Genomic DNA, 24,327 nt, shown 5'->3' with positions numbered 1-24,327 from the left:
ATATGAATATCTACTTGTCCCAGCGCTATTTGTTAAAAAGACTAATTTTTCCCTCTTGAATTGTCTTAGTTGACTTAATTTAGTATGTGGTAGTCCTTAGGGAACTGGGCAGAGGATGCCTTTCTTCAGAAAGGTTTTGCACCTATGAGTGTTCTCAAACTTGGCACACTAATTTTTCACATGGGGTTTCCTCCAACTGCATGAATAATGTTACTTTAAATTCCAGGCTTCCTTGAAAGTAGGCCCTGGGTTGTAGATCGGCAAGGGAAATGATTATTAGTAGTAATAGTGTTATCATTAATGATAATCCTTTTTTTCTCACCTGGAGTGCAGAAGGTTCCTTGTTACTTTTTTCCAACAAGGTTTTCATTGGAGCCTACTATTTCACAGAGAGAGCTCTTCTAGGATCCCAGCTTTAAAGTGAGGGTCATGGGCTCTCACTCCATTTGGTATGTGTCCTAGGCCCCATACTAAGGTTAATTCCCAAACTGTTTGACTTCAGGGTGGCCCCTGCTAACATATTTGCTTATCTCTGTGTTCAGTTGCATGTGTGTGTGGTGTGTATTGTTTTTATCATTGTTGTTAGCTCTGGGATTTAATTTTCCTTACCTTCTCGAGAGCTTAGAGAAGCATTAAATAGGTGTTATAGCCTAGGTGATTTCAGTAGAAGCCTCCCCACCCTTGCTGTGTACACATGGTCAGAGCTGGAGTGGTTGGTCTTGGTCTCAGTGTGTGGTGACATCTCCTATTTTAGGAGGCCTTCAGGATGGGGACTGTGATTGGGAACTTTGGTTACAGAAAGTTCTTTGGTCTTGCAAGGGAATTTATGAGAGACAACCATAAAATTGTCCATTTTGAGGTTGACCAATATGTGTTAGTTGTGAGCCATATATATGTGACTGAGGTACACCTTCCATCGGCTTTCTTATTTCAGGAACAAGGAAAAGTGGACAGTGAAGAATAATAGATAATTAACAGGTACATAATAAACATTAAAGATTTTAAGTTAGATGCTCCCAAATAAGGGGATAATTACATCTTCCAGGACATAAGGTGCATCATTATACAGCAGATAAAAATCCCTGTGTTTACTATAAAATTTGCCATCACAAAAAATATGCTCATGATATCTAACAAACTGCTTCTCGGTGGAGACACTGTTGGCATTCTCAGCAGTACGGTTCTTTATTGTATGGGACTGTCCTGGGTACATGGCCCAGATAAACCAGGACACAACATTCCTGATGCAAGGCGCTAAAAGTCAACAGCACGCAGCCCCCAATCCCAGCCAACCTCCCCCAACATTGTAACAACCAGACCATCCCCTGCATGATCCCAAATGCCTGAAGGGGAAGGGAAAACCCGGATTGAGATCCTCCAACTAATTATGAACCTGGGTCTTTAGGATAGTTTTTTTTCATTTATTGTGAATATAGGATAGTTTTAAAACTTCTATAAGTCCTATATTTTAAGTTAGAGATTTATAAGACATTTCGGATTCTATCTTTTTCATTATCTCCATGGAGAAATTTTTAAAAGACTTTATTATTTGCAAGGCCCTTGTTTGCTGTGTATTTTGTATATGCTATTTTGTTTATTTGTAAGATCCCACTTAGCGGGGCACCTGGGTGGCTCAGTCGTTAAGCGTCTGCCTTCGGCTCAGGTCATGATCCCAGCATTGAGCCCTGCATCGGGCTCCCTGCTCCGCGGGAAGCCTGCTTCTCCCTCTCCCACTCCCCCTGCTTGTGTTCTCTCTCTCGCTGTGTCTCTCTCTGTCAAATAAATAAATAAAATCTTTAAAAAAAAAAAAAAAGATCCCACTTAGCTAGATTTTGTTCATTCCCAGACCCTTCTAGGAAATAGAAGAGTCCTGCTGTATGAAAGAGGTTTTGGACGCCTGGGTGGCTCAGTTGGTTAAGCGACTGCCTTCAGCTCAGGTCATGATCCCAGGGTCCTGGGATCGAGTCCTGCATCGGGCTCCCTGCTCTGCGGGGAGCCTGCTTCTCCCTCTCCCACTCCCCCTGCTTGTGTTCCCTCTCTCGCTGTGTCTCTCTCTGTCAAATAAATAAATAAAATCTTTAAAAAAAAAAACAAGAAAGAGGTTTTAGCTCTAGCTACAGGAATATTCAAAAGTATGTAAGCTTCTAGTCAAATAAATGTACTTATTATACTACCTTCATGGCATAGTCATCCCGCCCTAGCTCGCTTGCTTGCTTGCTTGCTTGCTTGCTTGATCACCTCCTTCTTACAATGCCCTTCTCCACCTCCTCTCTTTCCATCTTTCAGACGTTTTCCTGGATGAGTCAGATTGTCAAAACCTAAACCTACTCATCAATTTCAACTTCATTTAAAATGGTACAACCAGTTATTATGTGCCTCCTGATGGATGCAATAGGAAGTACATAGCACCAGCTCTGATATATTCCTGCCCCTCCAAAGAAAATGTGAATCAGGCCTACAGATCTAACTACCTTTTCACACAAAGTATGGAAGTAAAGCAACATCTTAAACCATTCCATGTAGATGCAATAAGCCAACAATGTGAGAGATTCTACTGATTCAAATGTTTCTTTAATAAATAAATAGCAATAAAAATTTTTGAAGGGTTTCTGGGGGCTCTTATAGATTCTAGAGACTTAAGGAAACCTATCCTCTAAATGCAATATGTAGATCTAATTTGAATCTTGATTTGAACAGACCAACTGTAAAAAAATAATCACTTTTGAGAAGATTGGGGCAATTTGAAACTTGATCTGGTTATTAGGAAATTATTGTTAATTTTATTAAGTATGATAATGGTATTCTGGTTGGTATGCTTTAAAAAAAAAAGACTGATCTGTTAGCTGCTAAAGTATTTATAGTTAAAGTACATTGATGTTTGGTATTTGCTGTGTAGGATCTGCCTCAAAATACATCAGGGGTGAAAAAAACAGAAGGGAAGAAATAAAACAAGATTTGCAAAGTCATGTTAATTGTTGAAGCAGAGCGATGGGTTCATGGGGGTCATTATCCTACTCTGTATACTTTTGTGAAATGTTTTGAAAATTTTCACAATAAATGAAAAAAATAAAAGTCCTTTCATTTACTAGTAATGCATGGGTTTATTATTTCAGGGATTCGTAACATTCAGGGATGTGGCCATAGAGTTCTCTCAGGAAGAATGGAAGTGCCTGGAACCTGCCCAGAGAGACTTATACAGGGATGTGACTCTGGAGAACTTCAGTAACTTGGTCTCACTAGGTAAGGATGTTGCGTAATGCAGGGCCAGACAGGCAACAAGGCTCCCAGGAACTACAATAATGGAAGGTTGTTATCACCTCTGGTATAGAGGGAAAACTGCCACTGGACCATGGTGAGAGCTGGAGTCATGGAGAAGGGCCCAGCAGCAACTGTAGCCACTTCCAGAACTCCCCGGTCAGAGGAGGGAGGGAGAGGGATAAATACTCTGAACTCTCTCATCCTACCCACTGGCCTCCTGCTGATGCTTTCCATAATGCCAAACCAATGAGAAACCATAGGGCCAGGATAATACAGTCCTTACAGGTAAGCTTTCTGGGGCAGAACCAAGAACAGGGAGGAATGGATTGAGCAGGGAGGAGAGGGCAAATGGAGAATGACCACCATAGTTATCTACTCTAAATAATTCAGGACTAGCCTTCTGGAATTTCTGGTATCTTCATGGTGAATTTCTAGGGAGACTTATAAGTTTCTGGCTGAATTTCTGCTCTCTGCTCCCAAGGGAATTGTTTGTGCTTTATGGAAGGGGAAATGGGTAGTTCCATGGGCACCCGTCTTCCTATCCTTTGGACAAACTTTACTCCTTCCTTCATAATTGTCTCTCTTCCTTGGTGACCAAGGGACTGGGTTTGAATTTTGGAACAGGACAGTCATGCTCCATTTCTTTTCCTGTAAACAGGACTTTCCATTTCTAAGCCTGATGTCATTTCCTTATTGGAGCAAGGGAGAGAACCCTGGATGATTACAAATGGTATGACAGGACCATGGTGTCCAGGTGAGTGAGGGGTGGTCCACTGGGAGAGGTCATTGGGAATAATAGCCAGTGGGCGAGTCAACTGATAGCAGTAGCTTGAGTTATTGTTGAGAAGCTTCCCTCCAAGCCATACCGAAAATTGCCGAACAACAGCCTGAGACATGAAGACATGAAGAGCAAAGATCTTGTCAGCATCTGATCCCAAGGGAACCTTGCCCTTACCCCCATTAATCCCTCTCTTCTTTCTTCTTGCTTGGTTTCCTCCCATTTCAAAAAAGGACATGCTCCCTTCTTCCTCAGTGGCTGCCTTTTTACCTGTACTTTGGATCCTTTTTCCTGCAAGTATCTTCATCCTTTAAAAAATACTTAATTTCTTAAAACAGCTCACTTTACCCAATTCAGCAATTCATTTATTCTCTAAATGTTTGAGAGAGACAGTCACGTAGAATGGCTAAGGGCACTGACTTGGGAATCAGACTGAGTTCAAATCTTGGCTCTGCCAATTACTAGATCTGTGAGTTTAGGTAAATTGCTTAAATTCTCTAGAGTGCTTCAGTTTTATCCTCTGCAAATGAGTTAAAAACAGAGCCTTCCTTATGTAGTTATTATTGTGATTGTTACAGGAATTAATCATATGAAACTGCCCAGAACAGTGGCATGCAGGAGTGACCACTAAGTAAAGATTATCAAGTGTTATTAATTAGCACATGCTGGACGATATTGAAATCTTTGAATACTTAATACTGAATACTTAATCCTTGAATACTTTGAATACCCCCCCAACTTCTCTGTTATTATTATTATTATTATTTACTTTCATCTGGGATTATTTTTCCTCTGTCTAAAGAACACCCTTGGGGCGCCCTGGTTGGCTCAGTCAGTTAAGCGTCTGCCTTCGGCTCAGGTCATGATCCCGGGGTCCTAGGATCGAGCCCCGCATTGGGTTCCCCGCTCCGCCGGAAGCCTGCTTCTCCCTCTCCCACTCCCCCTGCTTGTGTTCCCTCTCTCTCTGTGTCTCTCTCTGTCAAATAAATAAATAAAATCTTTTGAAAAAATCTATTTAAGAATACTAAAATATAAAGCTTTTTCCTTTTCTCTTTAAATCTTTAAAAAAAAAACTTAACATTTCCTTTTGTGTAGGTCTGCTCAACAAATTCTGTTTTTTTTTTTAAAGATTTTATTTATTTATTTGACAGAGAGAGACACAGCGAGAGAGGGAACACAAGCAGGGGGAGTGGGAGAGGGAGAAGCAGGCTTCCCACCGAGCGGGGAGCCCAATGCGGGGCTCGATCCTAGGACCCCGGGATCATGACCTGAGCCAAAGGCAGACGTTTAACGACTGAGCCACCCAGGCGCCCCAACAAATTCTGGTTTTGACCACATGAAAATGTCTTTATTTTGGGCGCCTAGGTGGCTCAGTTGGTTAACCCACTCTGATTTTGTTTTAATGTTGTTTTTTTGTTTTTGTTTAAGATTTTATTTATTTATTTGATAGAGACACAGAGAGAGAGGGAACACAAGCAGAGGGAGTGGGAGAGGGAGAAGCAGGCTTCCCGCCAAGCAGGGAGCCCGCTGCGGGGCTCGATCCCAGGACCCTGGGATCATGACCTGAGCCGAGGGCAGACGCTTAACAACTGAGCCACCCAGGCGCCCCTAATGTTTTTGTTTTAATGATCCTGAATTCTTCTTTCATACCATCATTGTTCTTATAATATTTCATAAATTAGGAATTAATCCTCACTAACAATAAAGATATAAACCAGTCATCTGCACACTATATAGTCTGTGGGCCAAATCCAGCCTGCCGCCTGTTTTTATATGGCCTGTGAGCCTATTGAATTCTGTAAATGCCTTCTAAGGGGTGCATATACAAAATTAAAATGATATGTTTGTGGATTGATATCGGTATTTGGCATTTATATCTGTATGAAACATTCCAAAAGATTAAATAAACACATAAAATCTCATTACTGATCAGCATCAACAGATGAACATTTACCATCAATTTTGATGCTAGAGAACACTAGCCTTGAACTCCAATTAAGTGAAATGCTGTCTTCCCCAGAAAGAATTCTATTCTTCTATTTTTTAAAGATTTTTTTAAAAAAGATTTTATTTATTTATTTGAGAAAGAGAGCATAAGCAGGGGGAGGGGCAGAAGGAGAGGGGGAGAGAAAATCCTCAATCAGACATCCTGCTGAGTGTGGAGCCTGATGCAGTGCTCCATCTCACGACCCTGAGATCACAACCTGAGCCGAAACCAAGAGTCAGATGCCTAACCGAGCCATTCAGGCATCCCTACCATCTGGCCCTTTAAAGAGAGTTTGCCAGGGTGCCTTGGCTGGCTCAGTTGGTAGAGCATTCGACTCTTGATCTCAGGGCCTTGAGTTCAAGCCTCACGTTGGATATAGAGCTTACTTAAAAAAAAAAAAAAAATGGGGCACCTGGCTGGCTCAGTCAGTAGAGCATGCAACTCTTGATTCAGGGTTGTGAGTCAAACTCCTTGTCGAGTGTGGAGCCTACTTAAAATTAAAAAAAATAAAATCATAAAAAAAGAAAATGTTTGCCAACCCCTGATTTAGAGATATAACTGAAAACCCATGTTTAAGAAAAGTGTATATAATCAAAATTGTATTTGCCATGCACCTATACCAGCTTTTTTTTTTTTTTTAAGATTTTATTTATTTGACAGAGAAAGACACAGTGAGAGAGGGAACACAAGCAGGGGGAGTGGGAGAGGGAGAAGCAGGCTTCCCGCGGAGCAGGGAGCCCGATGCGGGGCTCGATCCCAGGACCCTGGGATCAGGACTTGAGCTGAAGGCAGACGCCTAACGACTGAGCCACCCCGGCGCCCCCTATACCAGCTTTAAATCACCAAGACATCTGCACTTCAAAGCTCAAAAACCAGGAACCAACGTTCTGGTTTTTCTTTGTACTTTGGCTCTAACCTACATTTCCATGGGAGAGTAGACTCCAAGGTTAAGATTGAACAGGTGTGATAGATACATCAATAAAGTACTCAGGTTTTTCTTTCTGTGTGTACTAGTTTCCTGTGGCTTCTATAACAAAGCACCACAAACTTGGTGGCTTACAACAATACACATTTATTATCTTACACTTCTGGAGATTAGAAGTCCAAAATGCATCTCAGTGGGCTAAAACTGAGGTGTCTACAGGGCTGTGTTCCTCTCTGCATCCTTTCTTTAAAAGGAGAACCATATATATATATATATATATATATATATATATTTTTTTTTTTTTTTTTTTTTTGCCTTTTCCAGCTTGCATTTCTTGGATGATAGCCCCCTTCCATCTTCAAAGTCCGCAGGATAGCATCTTCAAATCTCCCTCTCTGATTCTGACTCTCCTACCTCCCTCTTTCACTTATAAGGACCCATGTGATTACAATGAGCCCACCCCAGTAATCCCCATCTCACTGTCAGATGAGTAGCAACCTTAATTCCATCTCCAGCCTTAATTCCCCCTTGCTGTGTAATAGAGCATATTCACAGTTCCCGCAATTAGGACATTTTGGCTGGGGCCTGGGGGGCAGTCATTATTCTGCTTACCACTCTGTATATGGGTTTGTTTTAGGGGTTTTTTGGGGGGTGGCTTTTTTTTAACCCATTTTTCCCCCCCATCATGGTAAGTGTACTCTTTAATCCCCATTTCCTATTTCTGCCATCTCCCCACCCACCTTCCCCTCTGGTACTTGTTTTCTGTAATTAAGAGTCTGTTTCTTAGTTTGTCTCTCTTTTTTTTTCCTTTTGCTCATTTGTTTCCTTAATTTCCACATATGAGTGAGATAGAGATCATCCATATGATATCTGTCTCTCTCTGACTTATTTCACTTAGCATTATACTCTCCAGCTCCATCCATGCTTTTGCAAATGCCAAGATTTTGTCCTTTTTTATGGCTGGATAATATTCCATTATGTGTATATACCATATCTTATTTATCCATTCACCTATCAATGGACATTTAGGGTGCTTCCATAGTTTGGCTGTTGTAAATAATGCTGCCATAAGTGTAGGGGTACATGTATCCCTTTGAATTTGTGTTTTTGTATTTTGGGGGTAAATATGCAGTAGTGCAATTCCTGGATCATAGGGTAGTTCCATTTTTAATTTTTTGAGGAACCTCCATACTGTTTTCCACAACGGTTGCACCAATTTGTATTCCCACCAACAGTGCACAAGAGTTCCTTTTCCTTCACATCCTTGCTAATATTTGTTGTTTCTTGTGTTATTAATTTAGCCATTCTGACAGATGTAAGGTGATTTCTCATTGTAGTTTTGATTTGCATTTCTCTGGTGATAAGTGATATTGAGCATCTTTTCATGTATCTGTTGGCCATCTGTATGTCTTCTTTGGAGAAATGTCTTCATGTCTTCTGCCCATTTTTATTTTTATATTTTTTTAAAGATTTTATTTATTTATTTGACAGAGAGCGAGAGAGCACAAGCAGAGTGCAAGGGAGAAGCAGGCTCCTTGCTGAGCAGGGAGCCCGATGTGGGGCTCAACCCCAGGACCCTGGGATCATGACCTGAGCCGAAGGCAGATGCTTAACCATCTGAGCCACCCAGGCGCCCCTTCTGCCCATTTTTAACTGGATTATTTGGTATTGAGTTGTATTGGTTCTTTATAGATTTTGGATACTAACCCTTTATTGGATACGTCATTTGCAAATATCTTCTCCCATTCCATAAGTTGCCTTTTAGTTCTGTTGATTGTTTCCTTCACTGTGGATGTATATGGTTTTTTTGTTTGTTTTGAGAAAGAAAGAGAGAGTGTGAGCATGAGTGGGGGGGAGGGGGGTGAGATGGAGAGAGAGAGAATCTTAAGCAGACTCCAAGTCCATTGCAGAGCCCAAGGCAGGGCTTGATCTCACAAGCCTGAGATCATGACCTGAGCCGAAATCAAGAGTCAGACATTTAACTGAGCCACCCAGGCACCCCATGGATGTATATGTTTTTTGAACACAGATCATTAAATATGCATAAATTAAAAGTGTATATAGCATACCTCCACTGGAATTCTATATTCTATTGCTAGGAAGCCCATTACTGTTTATTCCATACAGAATATTTAGTTGGTGTGTTTTCTTTCTTTCTTTTTTTTTTTTCTTCTTTTTCTTTCCTTAGTTGGTGTATTTTCTAAGTGCTTGTGGTTCTTGGGGTCTTGGGGAAGCTTTTAATTAGGTTTTTAGTTGTTTGTTTTTTTTAAATAAATATCACATACAACTTACCATTTGGCCATTTTTAAAGTATATGATCCAGTGGCGTTAATTACATTCACAGTGTTGTGCAACCATTACCACTACCCATTTCCAGAATTTATTCATCATCCCAAATAGAAACTCTATTCATTAAACAATAACTCTCCATTTTCCCTTTCTCGCAGCCCGTGATTACCTCTATTGTACTTCCTGTCTCTATAAATTTGACAATTCTAAGTACCTCATGTAAGTGGAGTCATATAATATGTGACCTTTTGTATCTGGTTTAATTCACTGAGCGTAATGTTTTCAAGGCTCATCCATGTTATAGCACTTACCAGAATTTCAAGAAAAAAAGCTGAGTAATATTCCATTGTATGTATATACCACATTCCGTTTATCCATTCACCTGTTGATGGACACTTGGGTTCTTTCCACCTTTTGGCTATTGTGAATAACGCTGCTGTGACCAGTGGTGTACAAGTATTTGAGTGCCTGTTTTCACTTCTTTGGGGTATATACCTAGGAGTGGAATTGCTGGATCAGATGGTAATTGTATGTTTAATTTTTTGAGGGTATTTCTCAAACTTTTAAGAACTTTTCATAAATCATGAAGATTATTCCATTAACTGTGATATAAATTTCAAGTATTTTCCTCTGTCATTTGTCTTTTGATTTTACTTTTGTTGTTTTTTGTTCATGTGAAAGTTTTTTGTTTTCTTCTGCTTTTCACCTTTACCTACTGGAATTTACCAATCTGCTTTGGTTGCTTTTGGATTTTGTGTTGTTGTTGTTGTTGTTTTATAAGATTTTATTTATTTATTTGATAGAGAGAGACACAGCAAGAGAGGGAACACAAGCAGGGGGAGTGGGAGAGGGAGAAGCAGGCTCCCCGCAGAGCAGGGAGCCCGACGTGGGCTCGATCCCAGGACCCTGGGATCATGACCTGAACCGAGGGCAGACGCTTAACAACTGAGCCACCCAGGCGCCCTGCTTTTGGATTTTGAGTCATCATTTCATTGTTAGGTTTCCCCATGTTATAAAGTAATCTACCATATTTCCTCCTAGTATTTGTATGGTTTCTGTTTTCTTTTAACATTAAAACTATTTGGGGTTTATTCTGGTATATGATGGTGTAATATATGGATACATTTTTATCTTTTCCCAAATGAGTATCCAGTTGCCCCAACATTATTTATTACAGAAACGATCCTTTTCCCCTTTGAAATACCATCCTTATAATAAATTCAGTTTCCATATAAACTTCAGTCTTTTTCTGGCCTTTCTATTGTGTTCTGTTGGTCTGTCTCTAGAATCCAATATTTATTCATCAAACAACGCATTATTAATTTATTATATGCTAGGTTGGTTACAATAGCTAGTAAGAAAGGCTGTATTTCTGGTGCGTCTGTGTGGCTCAGTTGGTTGAGTGTCCGACTCCTGATCTCACAATTGTGAGTTCAAGCTCTGCATTGGGCTCCACGCTGGAGCCTACTTAAAAAAAAAAAAAAAAAGAGCTTTGGGGAGCTTTAGGAGAAACAAAACAAAAAGATCAACAGATGAATAAGTAAATGAAAATCTAATTACAACTGATAAAAGTGTTATGAAGACAGGGGCAAGATGTGGAAGAGAGAATCAGGCCTGAAAGCTTTTTTGAAAATGTGAGTTTTAATTTGAGACTTGAAGGATGAGAAAAGCAGCCATACAAAGAGCCCAGGACAGGAGATGGAAGAACCTGATGAGAGGTCTAAGATGGAAAGACCTACATTTGTTTTAGAAAGCCCTGTGATATGGTACCTAGAGAGGAAAGGAGACAGTGTTCAATATGACGATATATTATCCTTGGTTGAAAGAGAATGACAACAAAGATAGGCAGGGACTCGCTTTGCCAAGAGCCTGTGAACCATGGCAATGACTTTGGAATTTATTGGAATTTTACCAGTGACTTTGGAAATGCAATGAGAAGGCTATGGAAAAATTTAAGCAGGGATTTTCATTTTGATTGGCATCAGCATCATGTTGTTAAAAACACAGATGCTGGGGCATGAGGGTAGCTCAATCCGACTCTTGGTTTTTGGCTCAGGTCATGATCTCAGGGTCATGAAATACAGCCCCGCATCAGGCTCTACACTCAATGGGCAGTCTACTTTGAGATTCTTTCCCTCTGCCCCTCCCCCCCACTTTCTCTCTCTCTCTTTCTCTAACATAAATCTTAAAACACACACACACACACACACAAATGCTTTATTTATATGAAGTGCCCAGAAACTGGAAAATTCATAGAGACAGAATTAATGGTTCTCTGCTATTAGTGATTACTGGGGGCTGGAGGGAATGGAAAATGATGAATGACTCCTTAATGGGCACAAGGTTTCTATTTGGGGTGATGAGAATGTTCTGGAACTAGATAGTGGCAATAGTTTCATGACATTGAGAATGTATCACAAACTACTAAATTGTACTCTTTAAAATGGGGGGATTTATGTTCTGTGAATCTTACCTCAATTTAAATATATATAGGGACGCCTGGGTGGCTCAGTCAGTTAAGCGTCTGCCTTCAGCTCAGGTCATGATCCCAGGGTCCTGGGATGGAGCCCCACATCGGGCTCCTTGCTCAGCGGGGAGCCTGCTTCTCCCTCTGCCTGCCACTTCCCCTGCTTGTGCTCTCTTTCTCTCTCTGACAAATAAATGAATAAAAATCTTAAAAAAAAAAAAAAGAAACCTCATACCATATCTTTAATATATATATATGCTTTTTAAGTATATATAGATATATACATATAGGCAAGTATATGCACACATATGCCTTGTCTCTACTCCTATAGATTTTGATTCAGTCTGGGGTGGTCTCAGACCTTTATAATAAATTGTTAATAGGCTTCCTGGATGATTCTAATCTTTATAAAATTGAGAAACCCCAGCTTAATTTCTTTTCTTGCTTCCTTCTGGCACCATATGAGCTCTCATCATATTTGTGCTTTCATGTGCTCTTCAGAAATTGCACAGCAATATTTGAGACTTACATAAGCCATTCACTTTTTAAGGTGATTTTCATTTTGTCTCTCTGGTCTGCTATAGAATTTTTTATTTCTCTTAAAAGAATAAAACTGCTTGTATTTTTTTTTTTTCCTTTTTCAGAGCTGGAGTCCAGGTGTGAGAAATTTCCACAAAAAGATATTTCTGAAGTAGAGTCATTCAGTTGGGAAATAATGGAAAGCCTTAAATGCTGTGATTTTGATGGCTCTAGTTTGAGAGATGGCTGGGAATACAAAGGCCAATTTGAAAGACAACAAGTAACTCAGGAATGCTGTTTCAAGCAAGTAAAAGTCATGTATGAAAACATGCCCACTTTTGAGCATCGTACATCCCTCACTTTACATCAGAACAATGAGATTGGTGAAAAACTGATTGAATGTAATGAATGTGGAAAAGCATTTAGCCGTGGCTCACACCTTATTCAGCATCAGAAAACTCACACTGGTGAAAAACCTTTTGAATGTAAGGAATGTGGGAAGGCCTTTAGTCGTGCCTCACACCTTGTTCAACATCAGAGAATTCATACAGGTGAGAAACCTTATGACTGTAAGGAATGTGGGAAGGCTTTTGGCCGTACTTCAGAACTTATTCTACATCAAAGACTTCATACTGGTGTCAAACCCTATGAATGTAAAGAATGTGGAAAGACCTTTAGACAGCATTCACAACTTATTCTGCATCAAAGAACTCACACAGGTGAGAAACCCTATGTATGTAAAGACTGTGGGAAGGCTTTTATTCGTGGCTCACAACTTACTGTTCATCGGAGAATTCATACAGGTGCTAGACCTTATCAATGTAAAGAATGTGGGAAAGCCTTTAGACAGCATTCACAGCTTACTGTCCACCAGAGGATTCATACTGGTGAGAAACCCTATGAGTGTAAGGAATGTGGGAAGGGCTTTATTCATAGCTCAGAAGTTACTCGACATCAAAGAATTCATTCTGGGGAGAAACCCTACGAATGTAAGGAATGTGGGAAGGCCTTTAGACAACACGCACAGCTTACACGACATCAGAGAGTTCACACTGGTGACAGACCTTATGAATGTAAGGACTGTGGGAAGGCGTTTAGTCGTAGTTCATACCTTATTCAACATCAGAGAATTCATACAGGTGACAAACCCTATGAATGTAAGGAATGTGGGAAAGCCTTTATTCGTGTTTCACAACTGACCCATCATCAGCGAATTCATACTTGTGAGAAACCCTATCAATGTAGGGAATGTGGAATGGCCTTTATTCGTAGTTCACAACTTACTGAACATCAGAGAATTCATCCTGGGATCAAACCTTATGAATGTAGAGAATGTGGGCAGGCCTTTATTCTTGGCTCACAGCTCATCGAACACTACAGAATCCATACTGGTTAGAAAGCCTTGAATGTTAGGGGTGTAGGAGCCTTTACATGGAGTTCACACCTGACTCAATATTAGATAATGTGTATGTAATGTGATTAATGTGAAAACCTTCACTTGTCACTTCCATTACGGAACATCGGGTAACTCATAGCAGAAGAAAATCCAATAAATGTGGGAATTCTTTTTGCCTCACACTCACTGCTTAACAAGCATCAGAAAACTTAGGCTGAAATAAATATTAATATGAATATAGAAAACCTTTCTATTACCACTCAAAATGTGTTAAACTTCTGAGAATTCCTAATATTAAGATATTTTGTGAATGTGCCTTTTACCATACATACATCTTACTTAACATTATCTCAGCTCCACCAGTTACCAGCTGTATAGCACTGGACAAATAATGCAGTCTTCCTGTTCCTCAGTTTACTTGTTTTTAAGCAGTGATCATTATACTTTTTTTTTTAATATTTTATTTATTTATTTGACAGAGACAGAGATAGCGAGAGCAGGAACACAAGCAGCAGGAGTGGGAGAGGGAGAGCAGATTTTCCCGCGGAGCAGGGAGCCCAATGTGGGACTCGATCCCAGGACCCTGGGATCATGACCTGAGCCAAAGGCAGACGCTTAACGACTGAGCCACCCAGGTGCCCCAGTGATCATTATACTTACCCAATAGAGTTTTCCTATCAGATATTTTATATAAAGCCTGTATTCAATAAATATTAGTTACCGTTGTTAATTAGTAACGGTATTAGTGTTAAGGAGTTCTTGTGAGAGGAGGCCTTCTGAATGTGTCAAGTATTAAAAAGCTTTCATAACCACTTGTTAATGATAATTCATTCTAGAAAACAGTAGTCAAGTGTAATTATCATGCGGTCGTCATGATATTTAAAGCTAGAAAGTCACAAGACTAGAAGCTAACAGAAGAGTAGCCAAAAGAAATCTGCCCATTTGGAAATCTAAAGCCACCTTCAGGTAGAACTTGAAAAGCAGTCAAAAAGTTCTGCACATCAAAACCAGTTCAGTATAGCCAAAGCTGTGTTCCTGTCAACCCAAGGAGTGAAGGTAGGGGCTTTGTTCTCCAAATGTAGATCTCCAGCACCTACTTGTTGGCAGTTACATACTAAGCACATTGAATGAATGGTCAACTCTAAACATTAGAGGGAAATAAAACCCTAATCAGCGGTAAGAATGATCATTAAAAACAAAAAATAATAAAATAAAAAACAACAGTAGACTTAATATGAAGGTTATTTATTTAACAATATAAGATGGACAATTAACAACCCTGATCTAGAAAAGAAAATATTTAGCATTATGAATAAGGAAGGGGTGAATATTCCTTTTAAAAAGCTACTATGCATGATTTTAATGTATTAGGAAATTTGAATAGATTTTTACCAAAATATCAAAGTTCACAAAGATATGGAATACCTGAATAAATCAATGATTGTAGAAGGACATAAAAAGTCAGTCTGCCCCTTCAAAAAAAATAGTTTAACCTACTAAAACTTCAAGGAACAGATAGATAATCCCTGAGAGAAGCTTGCCAGTTTATTTTTAAGGCTAAATAAAATTAGGATAAAAAAAATTCAACAAGGATGGCTCCCAAGAAAGAAATTGTAGATGATTATCATTTGTGAAAATAAATATAAATAAAATCCCTGCTAATTGAATCCAGTCTCTTTAAAGTTAGAAGCTCAGGGGCGCCTGCGTGGCTCAGTCAGTTAAGCGTCTGCCTTCGACTTTGGTCATGATCACAGGGTCCTGGGATCGAGCCCTGCATCAGGCTCCCTGCTCAGTGGGGAGCCTGCTTCTCCCTCTGTTGCTCCTCCTGCTTGTTCTCTCTCTCTGTCAAATAAATAAATAAAATCTTAAAAAAAAAGAAGCTCATTCTAAATGGAATATCTAGAATTTCACCTATTGTGGGTTAATTATGTTTTCAGAATTTTGATATCACTCCAGATGACAGTGATAGGGCAAAGAGCCCTGATCCAACCCCAGTGATATCTGGATCAGAGCTTGTGAATGAATCTGGGGAATCTCAAGAAGCATCCCCTCAGTCCAGGCAGTGTCAGGGCCAACAGGCCTGTTGTGTCCTGAAGCCATCCATCTTCTCAGTCATCCTGAGTGTTCACTAAGGCACCTGTATTTTCTACATGTGTCACTGCCTACACAGGGTTAGAAAGTAGTATTCTGTATGTCATTTTTAAGTGGTTTCATGATTAGGATGTACATTTGGAGGGGCTCAAAGCTATGACATTAATAAGTGTTACTTTGAATAGTTAAAACACATGCACAGGATAAATATTTTAAAGTTTTGATTTAGTGTACAGACATAAGTCAATGTCCACACCCTTCCCACCCTGTTACTGTATGTACCTATCACTGTATCAAGTTCTTGTATATACTTCCTGATTTTTATGTTTACCTCCTAAGTGTAGACATGTACATAACAGTCTTTATAAAAGTTTTTTTTTACATAAATGGTAACAAATTTCTATACTTGCTATTTTTGCTTATCCATAAACCTTGAAATTGGGTCATATCGATACATACATAGTTGCCTTATTCTTAACAGCTGCATAGTATATGTGTTTCATTATTTATCCTGTCGATTTAGTTTTTTTCATTATCCTTTGCTTTCAAACAATCCTATAATAAATATCCTTGCACATAAATTATTTTGTATATGTGTGATATCTCTTTAAGATAAATTCCTAAAAGTGGAAATGCTAGATCAAAATGTATATACAGTTTTGAAACTTTCTGTTCACACAGAATCTTATAATGTACCCCTAGTGCCCCCATCATCAAGCTTCAGTAATTATCAGCTAATGGCCAGTCTTGTTTTATCTGTATTCTTACCCTCTCCCCCACCCTCATGTCAGTGGGAAGTAAATCCCAGCTACATAATTTCATCCATAAATATTTCAGTATGTATCTCTAAAATATATCACAATTTGAGAAAAGATTTTCACTCCTTAAAAAAAATGGCGGGGTGCCTGGGTGGCTCATTCGGTTAGGCGTCCAACTCTTTTTTTTTTTTTTTAAAGATTTTATTTATTTATTCATGAGAGACAGAGAGAGAGAGAGAGGCAGAGGGAGAAGCAGGCTCCCAAGGAGCAGGGAGCCCGATGTGGGACTCGATCCCAGGACCCTGGGATCATGACCTGAGCCGAAGGCAGACGCTTAACCATCTGAGCCACCCAGGCGCCCAGGCGTCCAACTCTTGATTGCAGCTCAGGTCTTGATCTCGGGGTCATGGGTTCAGGCCCTGTTTTGGGCTCTTTCTGGGCATGGAGCCTGCTTAAAAAACAAACAAACATTAAAAAAAAAAACAATACTGTCATTCCAGATCTGATGGTCAGTGTTCCAATTTCTAATTGATAAATGTTGATTTTTTTTTTAAGTTAATTGAGATCCAAATTATGTCCAGAAATTGCAGTTGTCACATCTCTGAAGTCTGTTTATCCATTCTTCCTCATCCTTTTTTTCCCTGGTAATTTATTTTCTGAAGAAACTAGATTGTTTGCCTTGTAGAGTTTCTCAGAGCCTGGTTTTTGCTGACTCCATCCCATGGCATTGTTTTTGTTTGTTGGTTGGTTGGGTGTTGTTTTTTTTTTTTAAAGATTTTATTTATTTGACAGAGAGAGACACAGCGAGAGAGGGAACACAAGCAGGGGGAATGGGAGAGGGAGAAGCAGGCCTCCCGCAGAACAGGGAGCCCGATGCGGGGCTCGATCCCAGGACCCTGGGATCATGACCTGAGCCGAAGGCAGACGCTTAACGCCTGAGCCACCCAGGCGCCCTGGTTGGGTTTTTTTAAAAAGATTTTATTTATTTATTTGACAGAGAGAGAGAGTACAAGCAGGGGGAGAAGCAGGCTCCCCGCTGAACAAAGAGCCTGACGTGGGACTCGGTCCCACAACCTTGGAATCATGACCTGAGCCGCAGGCAGATGCTTAACGGACTGAGCCACCCAGGTGCCCTCATGGCATTGTTTTTTTTGTTTTGTTTTGTTTTTTAAAGATTTTATTTATTTATTTGACAGAGAGAGACACAGTGAGAGAGGGAACACAAGCAGGGGGAGTGGGAGAGGGAGAAGCAGGCTTCCCGCTGAGCAGAGAGCCCGATGTGGGGCTCGATCCCAGGATCCCGGGATCATGACCTGAGCCGAAGGCAGATGCTTAATGACTGAGCCGCGCAGGCACCCCCCTCATGGCATTGTTTAACATGCTCCTCTATCCTTGGTATTTCTTATAAATTGGTAGTTGGTATCTAGAGGCTTGATCAGATTGAGGAAGGTCTTTGTTTTTGTTTCTGTTTGTTGAGATATTGAGATGAAACATTGAGGTGTCTTTTTATGATGTTAGCAAGTATTGTTCAATTGATCTGTTAATCCATTAAGGATTACAAATGATACCCTATTTCTTCTTCCTTTATTAGCCAAAATATTTTTATGAAGAAAAACTTCCCTTTAACTACCATTTGGTTACCCATGTTATAGTAAGGAAAGGCAAGATAAATGCTTCTTTCTTTCTCTTTATTGGTTTTCAAAATAATGAGTTGGTTCCCTTGCATTCGGCCATGATAACTTACAAGTTTAGGGGTGTGTAGCATATTTATTTAAATACAATTTGGTTGTACTCTCATTGATGCTCAAATTGTTCCATGTTTGGGATGTGGAGCCTCTTCCAGCTGGCTTCTTTGTCCTTTGGTATGACCCCTTTAGTCTTTGATCACTTGCTTGCTGTCTGCCACAAGATGTACCAGGCTCTCCTTGTTCATTTCCTACCTCCCACCTTGAAGTAGCCATTTTCCAAGGAGTCGTGGGTTTTTTGGTTTGGTTTTTTTTTTTTTTTTTTGGTATTTTGGTACAGTCCCAAATGGTATATAGAAACCACAAATCACGAGGAGTGCTTCATTCTCTGGTTGGTGATTTTTATTTTTATTTTTTTATTTTATTTTTTTTAAAGATTTTATTTATTTATTTGACAGAGAGATAGACAGAAGAGCACAAGCAGAGGGAGTGGCAGAGGGAGAGGGAGAAGCAGGCTCTGCACTGAGCAGGGAACCCGATGCGGGACTCAATCCCAGGACCCTGAGATCATGACCTGAGCTGAAGGCAGACGCTTAACCATCTGAGCCACCCAGGCGCCCTCTGGTTGGTGATTTTTAGATAGCTGTTTTAATCACATTGCTCAAGTGCCTTCAGGAAGATTATGCATCTGTGCATCTGCCCACACAGTAGAGAGATCCCAAAACACCACATTCATCTAATCCTGCAGAAAACACTTACTTTAAATGTAGACCATTCAATGGGTGAAAAATGGAAAAGTTACTTTTGATTTCACTTGCATTCCTTTGACTATGATTACGATAGATGACCATTTGTTCACATACTTCTTGACCATTGGTATTGCTTGTAGCATGGTGCCTAAAACATAGTAGCTGCTGAATAAATATTTGTTAATGGAATAAATTAATTGTATGTTCATATCCTTTGCTCATTAGTAATGAACTAGTCATATTTTTCTTACTTAAAAGAGCTATTTTTTTTTTAAAGATTTTATTTATTTATTTGAGAGAGAGAGAGAGCACATGAGAGGGGGGAGGGTCAGAGGCAGAAGCAGGCTCCCCGCCGAGCAGGGAGCCCAATGCGGGACTCGATCCCGGGACTCCAGGATCATGACCTGAGCCGAAGGCAGTCGCTTAACCAACTGAGCCACCCAGGTGCCCAAAAGAGCTATTTTTGAGAGGAATAAATGTGTATAAAGTTCCTAGCACAGTACCTGGAATTCATCAATGTTCTCTGTCTTGTTATTTGCATACATTGTCATTTATGTCTCTGATTTGGCTTTTTTCCCCCTATTTTAAAAGATAAGAAATTGAGAGTCAACGAGATTAAGTAGCTTGCCCACGGCCTCATAAGTGCAGAATCCTAAATTACAAGGGCAAGGTCAAGATAGGGCAGAGTTTCATGTACATATACAGCTTTACAGATGTGAGACTGTGAAAAGGAAAAATCAGTGTTTTTTCAGGTAATCTGTAAAATGCATGGTCCTAATACAGAAAGTGGCAAGGCTAGGAACAAAGGTATGAAAGAGCTTAATAAGAATCTTTTTTTTAAGGGCGCCTGGGTGGCTCAGCCGTTCAGCGTCTGCCTTCGGCTCAGGTCATGATCCCAGGGTCCTGGGATCGAGCCCCACATTGGGCTCCTTGCTCAGCAGGGAAGCCTGCTTCTCCCTCTCCCACTCCCCCTACTTGTGTTCCCTCTCTCGCTATCTCGCTCTGTACCAAAAAAAAAAAAAACTTTAAAAAAAAAAGAATCTTTTTTTTAAAGATTTTATTTATTTATTTATTTATTTATTCAAGAGAGAGAGAGAATGAGCGGTGAGGAGGGGCAGAGAGAGAAAGAAGCAGACTCCCCACTGATCAGGGAGCCTGATGTGGGGCTAGATCCTAGCACCTGTCGATCATGACCTGAGCTGAAGGCAGACACTTAACCAACTAAGCCACCCAGGTGCCCCAAGAATCTTTTTTTTTGTTTTGTTCTTACAAAAAGTGAAAATACTCAAATAGAAGAATACAGAGTATAGAAAACTGTAAGAAAACATTTTGAGTATCTTCACTCAAATATACATGTTAATCATTTTTGTGTATTTCCTCCTAGTTTCTAAATTTTTAAAAATTCATACTTTATGGGGCGCCTGGGTGGCTCAGTCGGTTAAATATCTGACTCTTGATTTCAGCTCAGGTCATGATCTCAGGGTCCTGGGATTGAGCCCCAAGGCAGGCTCTGTGCTCAGCAGGGAGCCTGCTTGAGGATTCTCTCCCTCTCCCTCTGCCCCTCCTCCCACTCACACACACACTCTCTCTCTAAAATAAATAAATAAATATTTTTAAAAAATTAATACTTTGGGACACCTGGGTGGCTCAGTTGGTTAAGCGACTGCCTTCGGCCCGGGTCATGATCCTGGGGTCCTGGGATCGAGTCCCATATCGGGCTCCTTGCTCAGCAGGGAGCCTTCTTCTCCCCCTCTCTCCCTCTGCTTGTGCTCTCTGTCAAATAAATAAAATCTTTTAAAAAAATTAATACTTTATTATGGAAAACTTCAAATATGCACAAAAGTAGAAAGTACAGTGAACTCTCATAATTCTCATCACTCTGCTATAAAAACCGTCAGTGCATGACCAGTCTTACCTTGCCCATATCCACACCCACTTCCCCTTTCATTGGATTCTTTTTTTTTTTTTTTTGTGCATCCTTTTGAAAGCAGAACTTAGGTCATATGATATCTGTAAATATTTCAGTAATTATCTCTAAAAGAGAATTTAAAAAGATACCTATCTGTCAGTAGAAATTTATAATCTGGAGCCATTAGTAGGGAGGACAATAAAATTTTATACTAAATCTGGCTTAAGCTTATACTTATGATTCTCACTGTGATTGCAGAGACAGTTGTCTCACATGTATTAGAAGAATCAGGAATTTAGGAAAAGGTTTTCCTATGAACAACATTCTTAACCCAAAAGTTCTCTCTTTCCTTTTCAAAAAAGGAAAATTTTCAGGTGCAATTGTGAGATGTGAAGATTGCTTTGTTGTTTGTTTTTATTTTTAAAAATTGACTGAATTAGGGGTGCCTGGGTGGCTCAGTCATTAAGCGTCTGCCTTCGGCTCAGGTCATGATCCCAGGGTCTTGGGATCGAGCCCTGCATCGGGCTCCCTGCTCAGCTGGAAGCCTGCTTCTCCCTCTCCCACTCCCCGTTTGTGTTCCCTCTCTCGCTGCCTCTCCCTCTGTCAAAAAATAAATAAAATCTTAAAAAAAAAATTGACTGAATTGGTACAACTCTTACCATAATTCTAAATCCTTGATGTGTTGAGAACTGTATTTGCTTCTTTGCTCCTAGGAGACAGATATTTGTTTAATAAATAATAAGTAATAACAGGTAGTAAATCTGAGTTAATAAATAAGGCAAATGATAGAACATTTTTGTGGGGAGAAGATGGAGGTGGGAAACCTTCCCTTTACCAAAAAAAATTTTTGAGATAGATATAGATATGAAATTCCACACTTAGAAGTCACTATGCCTTAAACTCTAGCTGTAGGAGAATTCCATAAGTCATTCCAAAGAATTCACATATTTTTAAAAAATATTTTACTTGGGACATCTGGGTGGCTCAGTTGGTTAAATATCTGCCTTCAGCTCAGGTCATGATCTCAGGGTCCTCAGATGGAGTCCCACATCGGGCTCCTTGCTCAGCGGGGAGCCTGCTTCTCCCTCTGCCTGCTGCTCCCCCTGGTTGTTCTCTCTCTCTCTCTCTGACAAATAAATAAATGAAATCTTTAAAAATACATATTTTATTTTACTTATTTATTTGAGAGACACAGAGCACGAGCAGGGGGAGGGGCAGAGGAAGAGGGAGAAGCGATGTGGGGCTCAATCCCAGGACCCTGGGATCATGACCTGAGCCGAAGGCAGACGCTTAACCAGCTGAGCCACCCAGGTACCCCAGAATTCACAATTTTGGGAATAAAGTTTGATTGTTCCCCTTTGTTAGATTCATAAGCAACATTGATGATGCAACAGCTTGCTGTACTACTCCACCTAGAAATCCCCCAGACATCTCAAGTGTAATGTCTAAAACAAGATTTAAAATGCCGCTTTCCCTTCCATATAGCTCTACAAATCCTCTTTTCCTTCCATATTTCTAATACATCTTGTGTAAGAACGTATTTAAAGTTTAAAAATAGTCTGCCTGGCCTCTCAAGCCAGAAACAGGCTGTCAGCTAAGACTTCTTGTACCTTATCTCCTATGTTTAAAATAGTAGCTTTAGAACCAGGTCTGGACTCTGTCACTAGCTAGATGAGGATAGTCTATCCGCACTAAGCTTTTCAGTTTGTAGCTCATAGTAGTACATCATGGAGTTATCATGAACACTTAAATGTGAAGGTGTACCTAGCAGTGTTTCCAGCACACAGAAAACCTAAAATCAGAAAAGAAAGTTTGATATTATGTAACCACTCAAACTTAAGTAATTGCAGGCATACCTAAACTGAGTCATTCCTAGTCCCATAATTAAGTTCCTCTAACTGTCCTCCCTCTCAGTGAGTGGCCTGCATTTCCCATCCAGTTCCCCAGGCCAGACACCCAGGGACCATCCTTGGCCTCCCTCTCCCTGATAATTCTGAAATCTACTTTGCTTTTCCTCTAGGACACATCTGGAACACACACGTCCCTTTTCTGATTATCAGAAAGAGGTACTTTAGAGTAATAGGCCCATGGGGCACCTGGGTGGCTCAGTCGGTTAAGCATCTGCCTTGGGCTCAGGTCATGATCCCGGGGTCCTGGGATTGAGCCCCGCATTGGGCTCCCTGCTCAGCGGGGAGTCTGCTTTTCTCTCTCTCCCTCTGCAGTTCCCCCTGCTTGTGCTCTCTCTCTGTCAAATAAATAAAAATAAAATCTTTTTTAAAAAATAGAGTAATAGGCTCTGCAGCCAGAATTCTTGAGTTTATATCCAAGGGCTGCTACTTACTGTGTGACCTTGAACTAGTTTCATACTTTGTAACTAGGCAGTACTTTTGTTGTAATGATGTAAATAATATATGCCTAGGACATGCCTGAAACATGGTAAAAGTTGAGTACATTTACTTTTTGTTCAACTCAATTCAACAATACTTATTGAGAACCTACTACTATACTCCAAGCACTATTCTAGGCACACTGGGGATACAGTAGTGAACAGAACAGACAGAAAGCCCCATCTTTGTGGAGGTTGTATTCCAACGGGGGAAGAGAGAATCATATAGTGAGTAGATTTTACAGTGTGTTGGAAGATGATATGTCCTAAGGTGAAAAAAGGGCAAGGTAAAGGAGACTGAGAATATGAGGGAGGTACAAGGAGAGTTATCACGATTTAGTATCATTACCACATTATCTAATAATTATATTCATTAATTGTGCATGTTTCTTATTAATAACATTGTTACTATTTATAATTACTATGCCAAATATTATGCAGTATAATCAATAATTATTTCTTATTATTACCATTTTTATCATTGCCTTAATTCAGGCCTCATCATCTCTTATCTGCCACCAAAGAGCTGGATCTAAAATTAAATATAAGCACATCACATCAATAGTCTTTCCTCACTTAAGGAATAGAGGCCAAGCTCCCTAATTTAGCACAAAGTCCCCCCTGACCCCTCAACCTTGGACCTATGTGACCTGCTGGGCTCACCAGCTCCATCTCTTAGCCCTCCCACTGGAAGTACCCAAGCTGCTTCAGCTCATCCTCACAGCACATTATTTCCTGTGATGTGATAGAGTGAGAGGACAAGGTCACTGTGATCTCATCTGAAATGAGAGAGAAGGATGCTCTGCAACCACAAAAATAACAAAACATTGAGGTACAGGGTAATGACTGTTCTAGCTTCGGGTACTCAAAGTAAAGATAAGAACTGTTTCAGTGTTGATAAACATAATAGATTACATTTAGAAAATAAAGGAACATTTTAGAGTCCATTTTAGTCACCAAAGTTTCTTGAAACATGCAGATAATGTTCAGTGTGAAAATTAATCATGACTCATAATTGTTTGCCTGACAGAAAAGATCTTCCACTTCCTAAGATAGGGTGTCAAGGTCATTAGTTCACTTGGTCAACTTCCTACTTTCTATCCTCATATGTCCCCAGTGGAAGCGTTCTC

At 40.1% G+C, this 24,327-nt stretch overlaps 1 protein-coding gene across 6 annotated transcripts in view; it reads left to right on the top strand.

Moving 5' to 3' along the window:
- The window catches only part of ZNF565 (zinc finger protein 565), a 38,117-nt gene extending 22,905 nt beyond the window's left edge, over positions 1–15,212 (top strand). For 5 of the 6 annotated variants that reach the window (XM_031026081.2, XM_081807540.1, XM_081807537.1 and 2 more), the window contains 3 exons: positions 3,114–3,240; positions 3,917–4,012; positions 12,349–15,212. In XM_031026081.2, coding sequence (XP_030881941.1) covers positions 3,114–3,240; positions 3,917–4,012; positions 12,349–13,619 — 1,494 coding nt within the window. In that variant the 3' untranslated portion in view covers positions 13,620–15,212. Of the gene's footprint in view, positions 1–2,286; positions 2,485–3,113; positions 3,241–3,916; positions 4,013–12,348 lie in introns of all 6 variants that reach the window. The other variant, XM_081807539.1, reaches the window with a different exon arrangement.
- Positions 15,213–24,327: the final 9,115 nt, after the last annotated feature.

Source organism: Leptonychotes weddellii, chromosome 16, assembly GCF_054177405.1.
Source record: "Leptonychotes weddellii isolate Sample4059 chromosome 16, ASM5417740v2, whole genome shotgun sequence".
NCBI lineage: Eukaryota > Metazoa > Chordata > Mammalia > Carnivora > Phocidae > Leptonychotes > Leptonychotes weddellii.
This window is presented reverse-complemented; position numbering and strand designations above follow the sequence as displayed.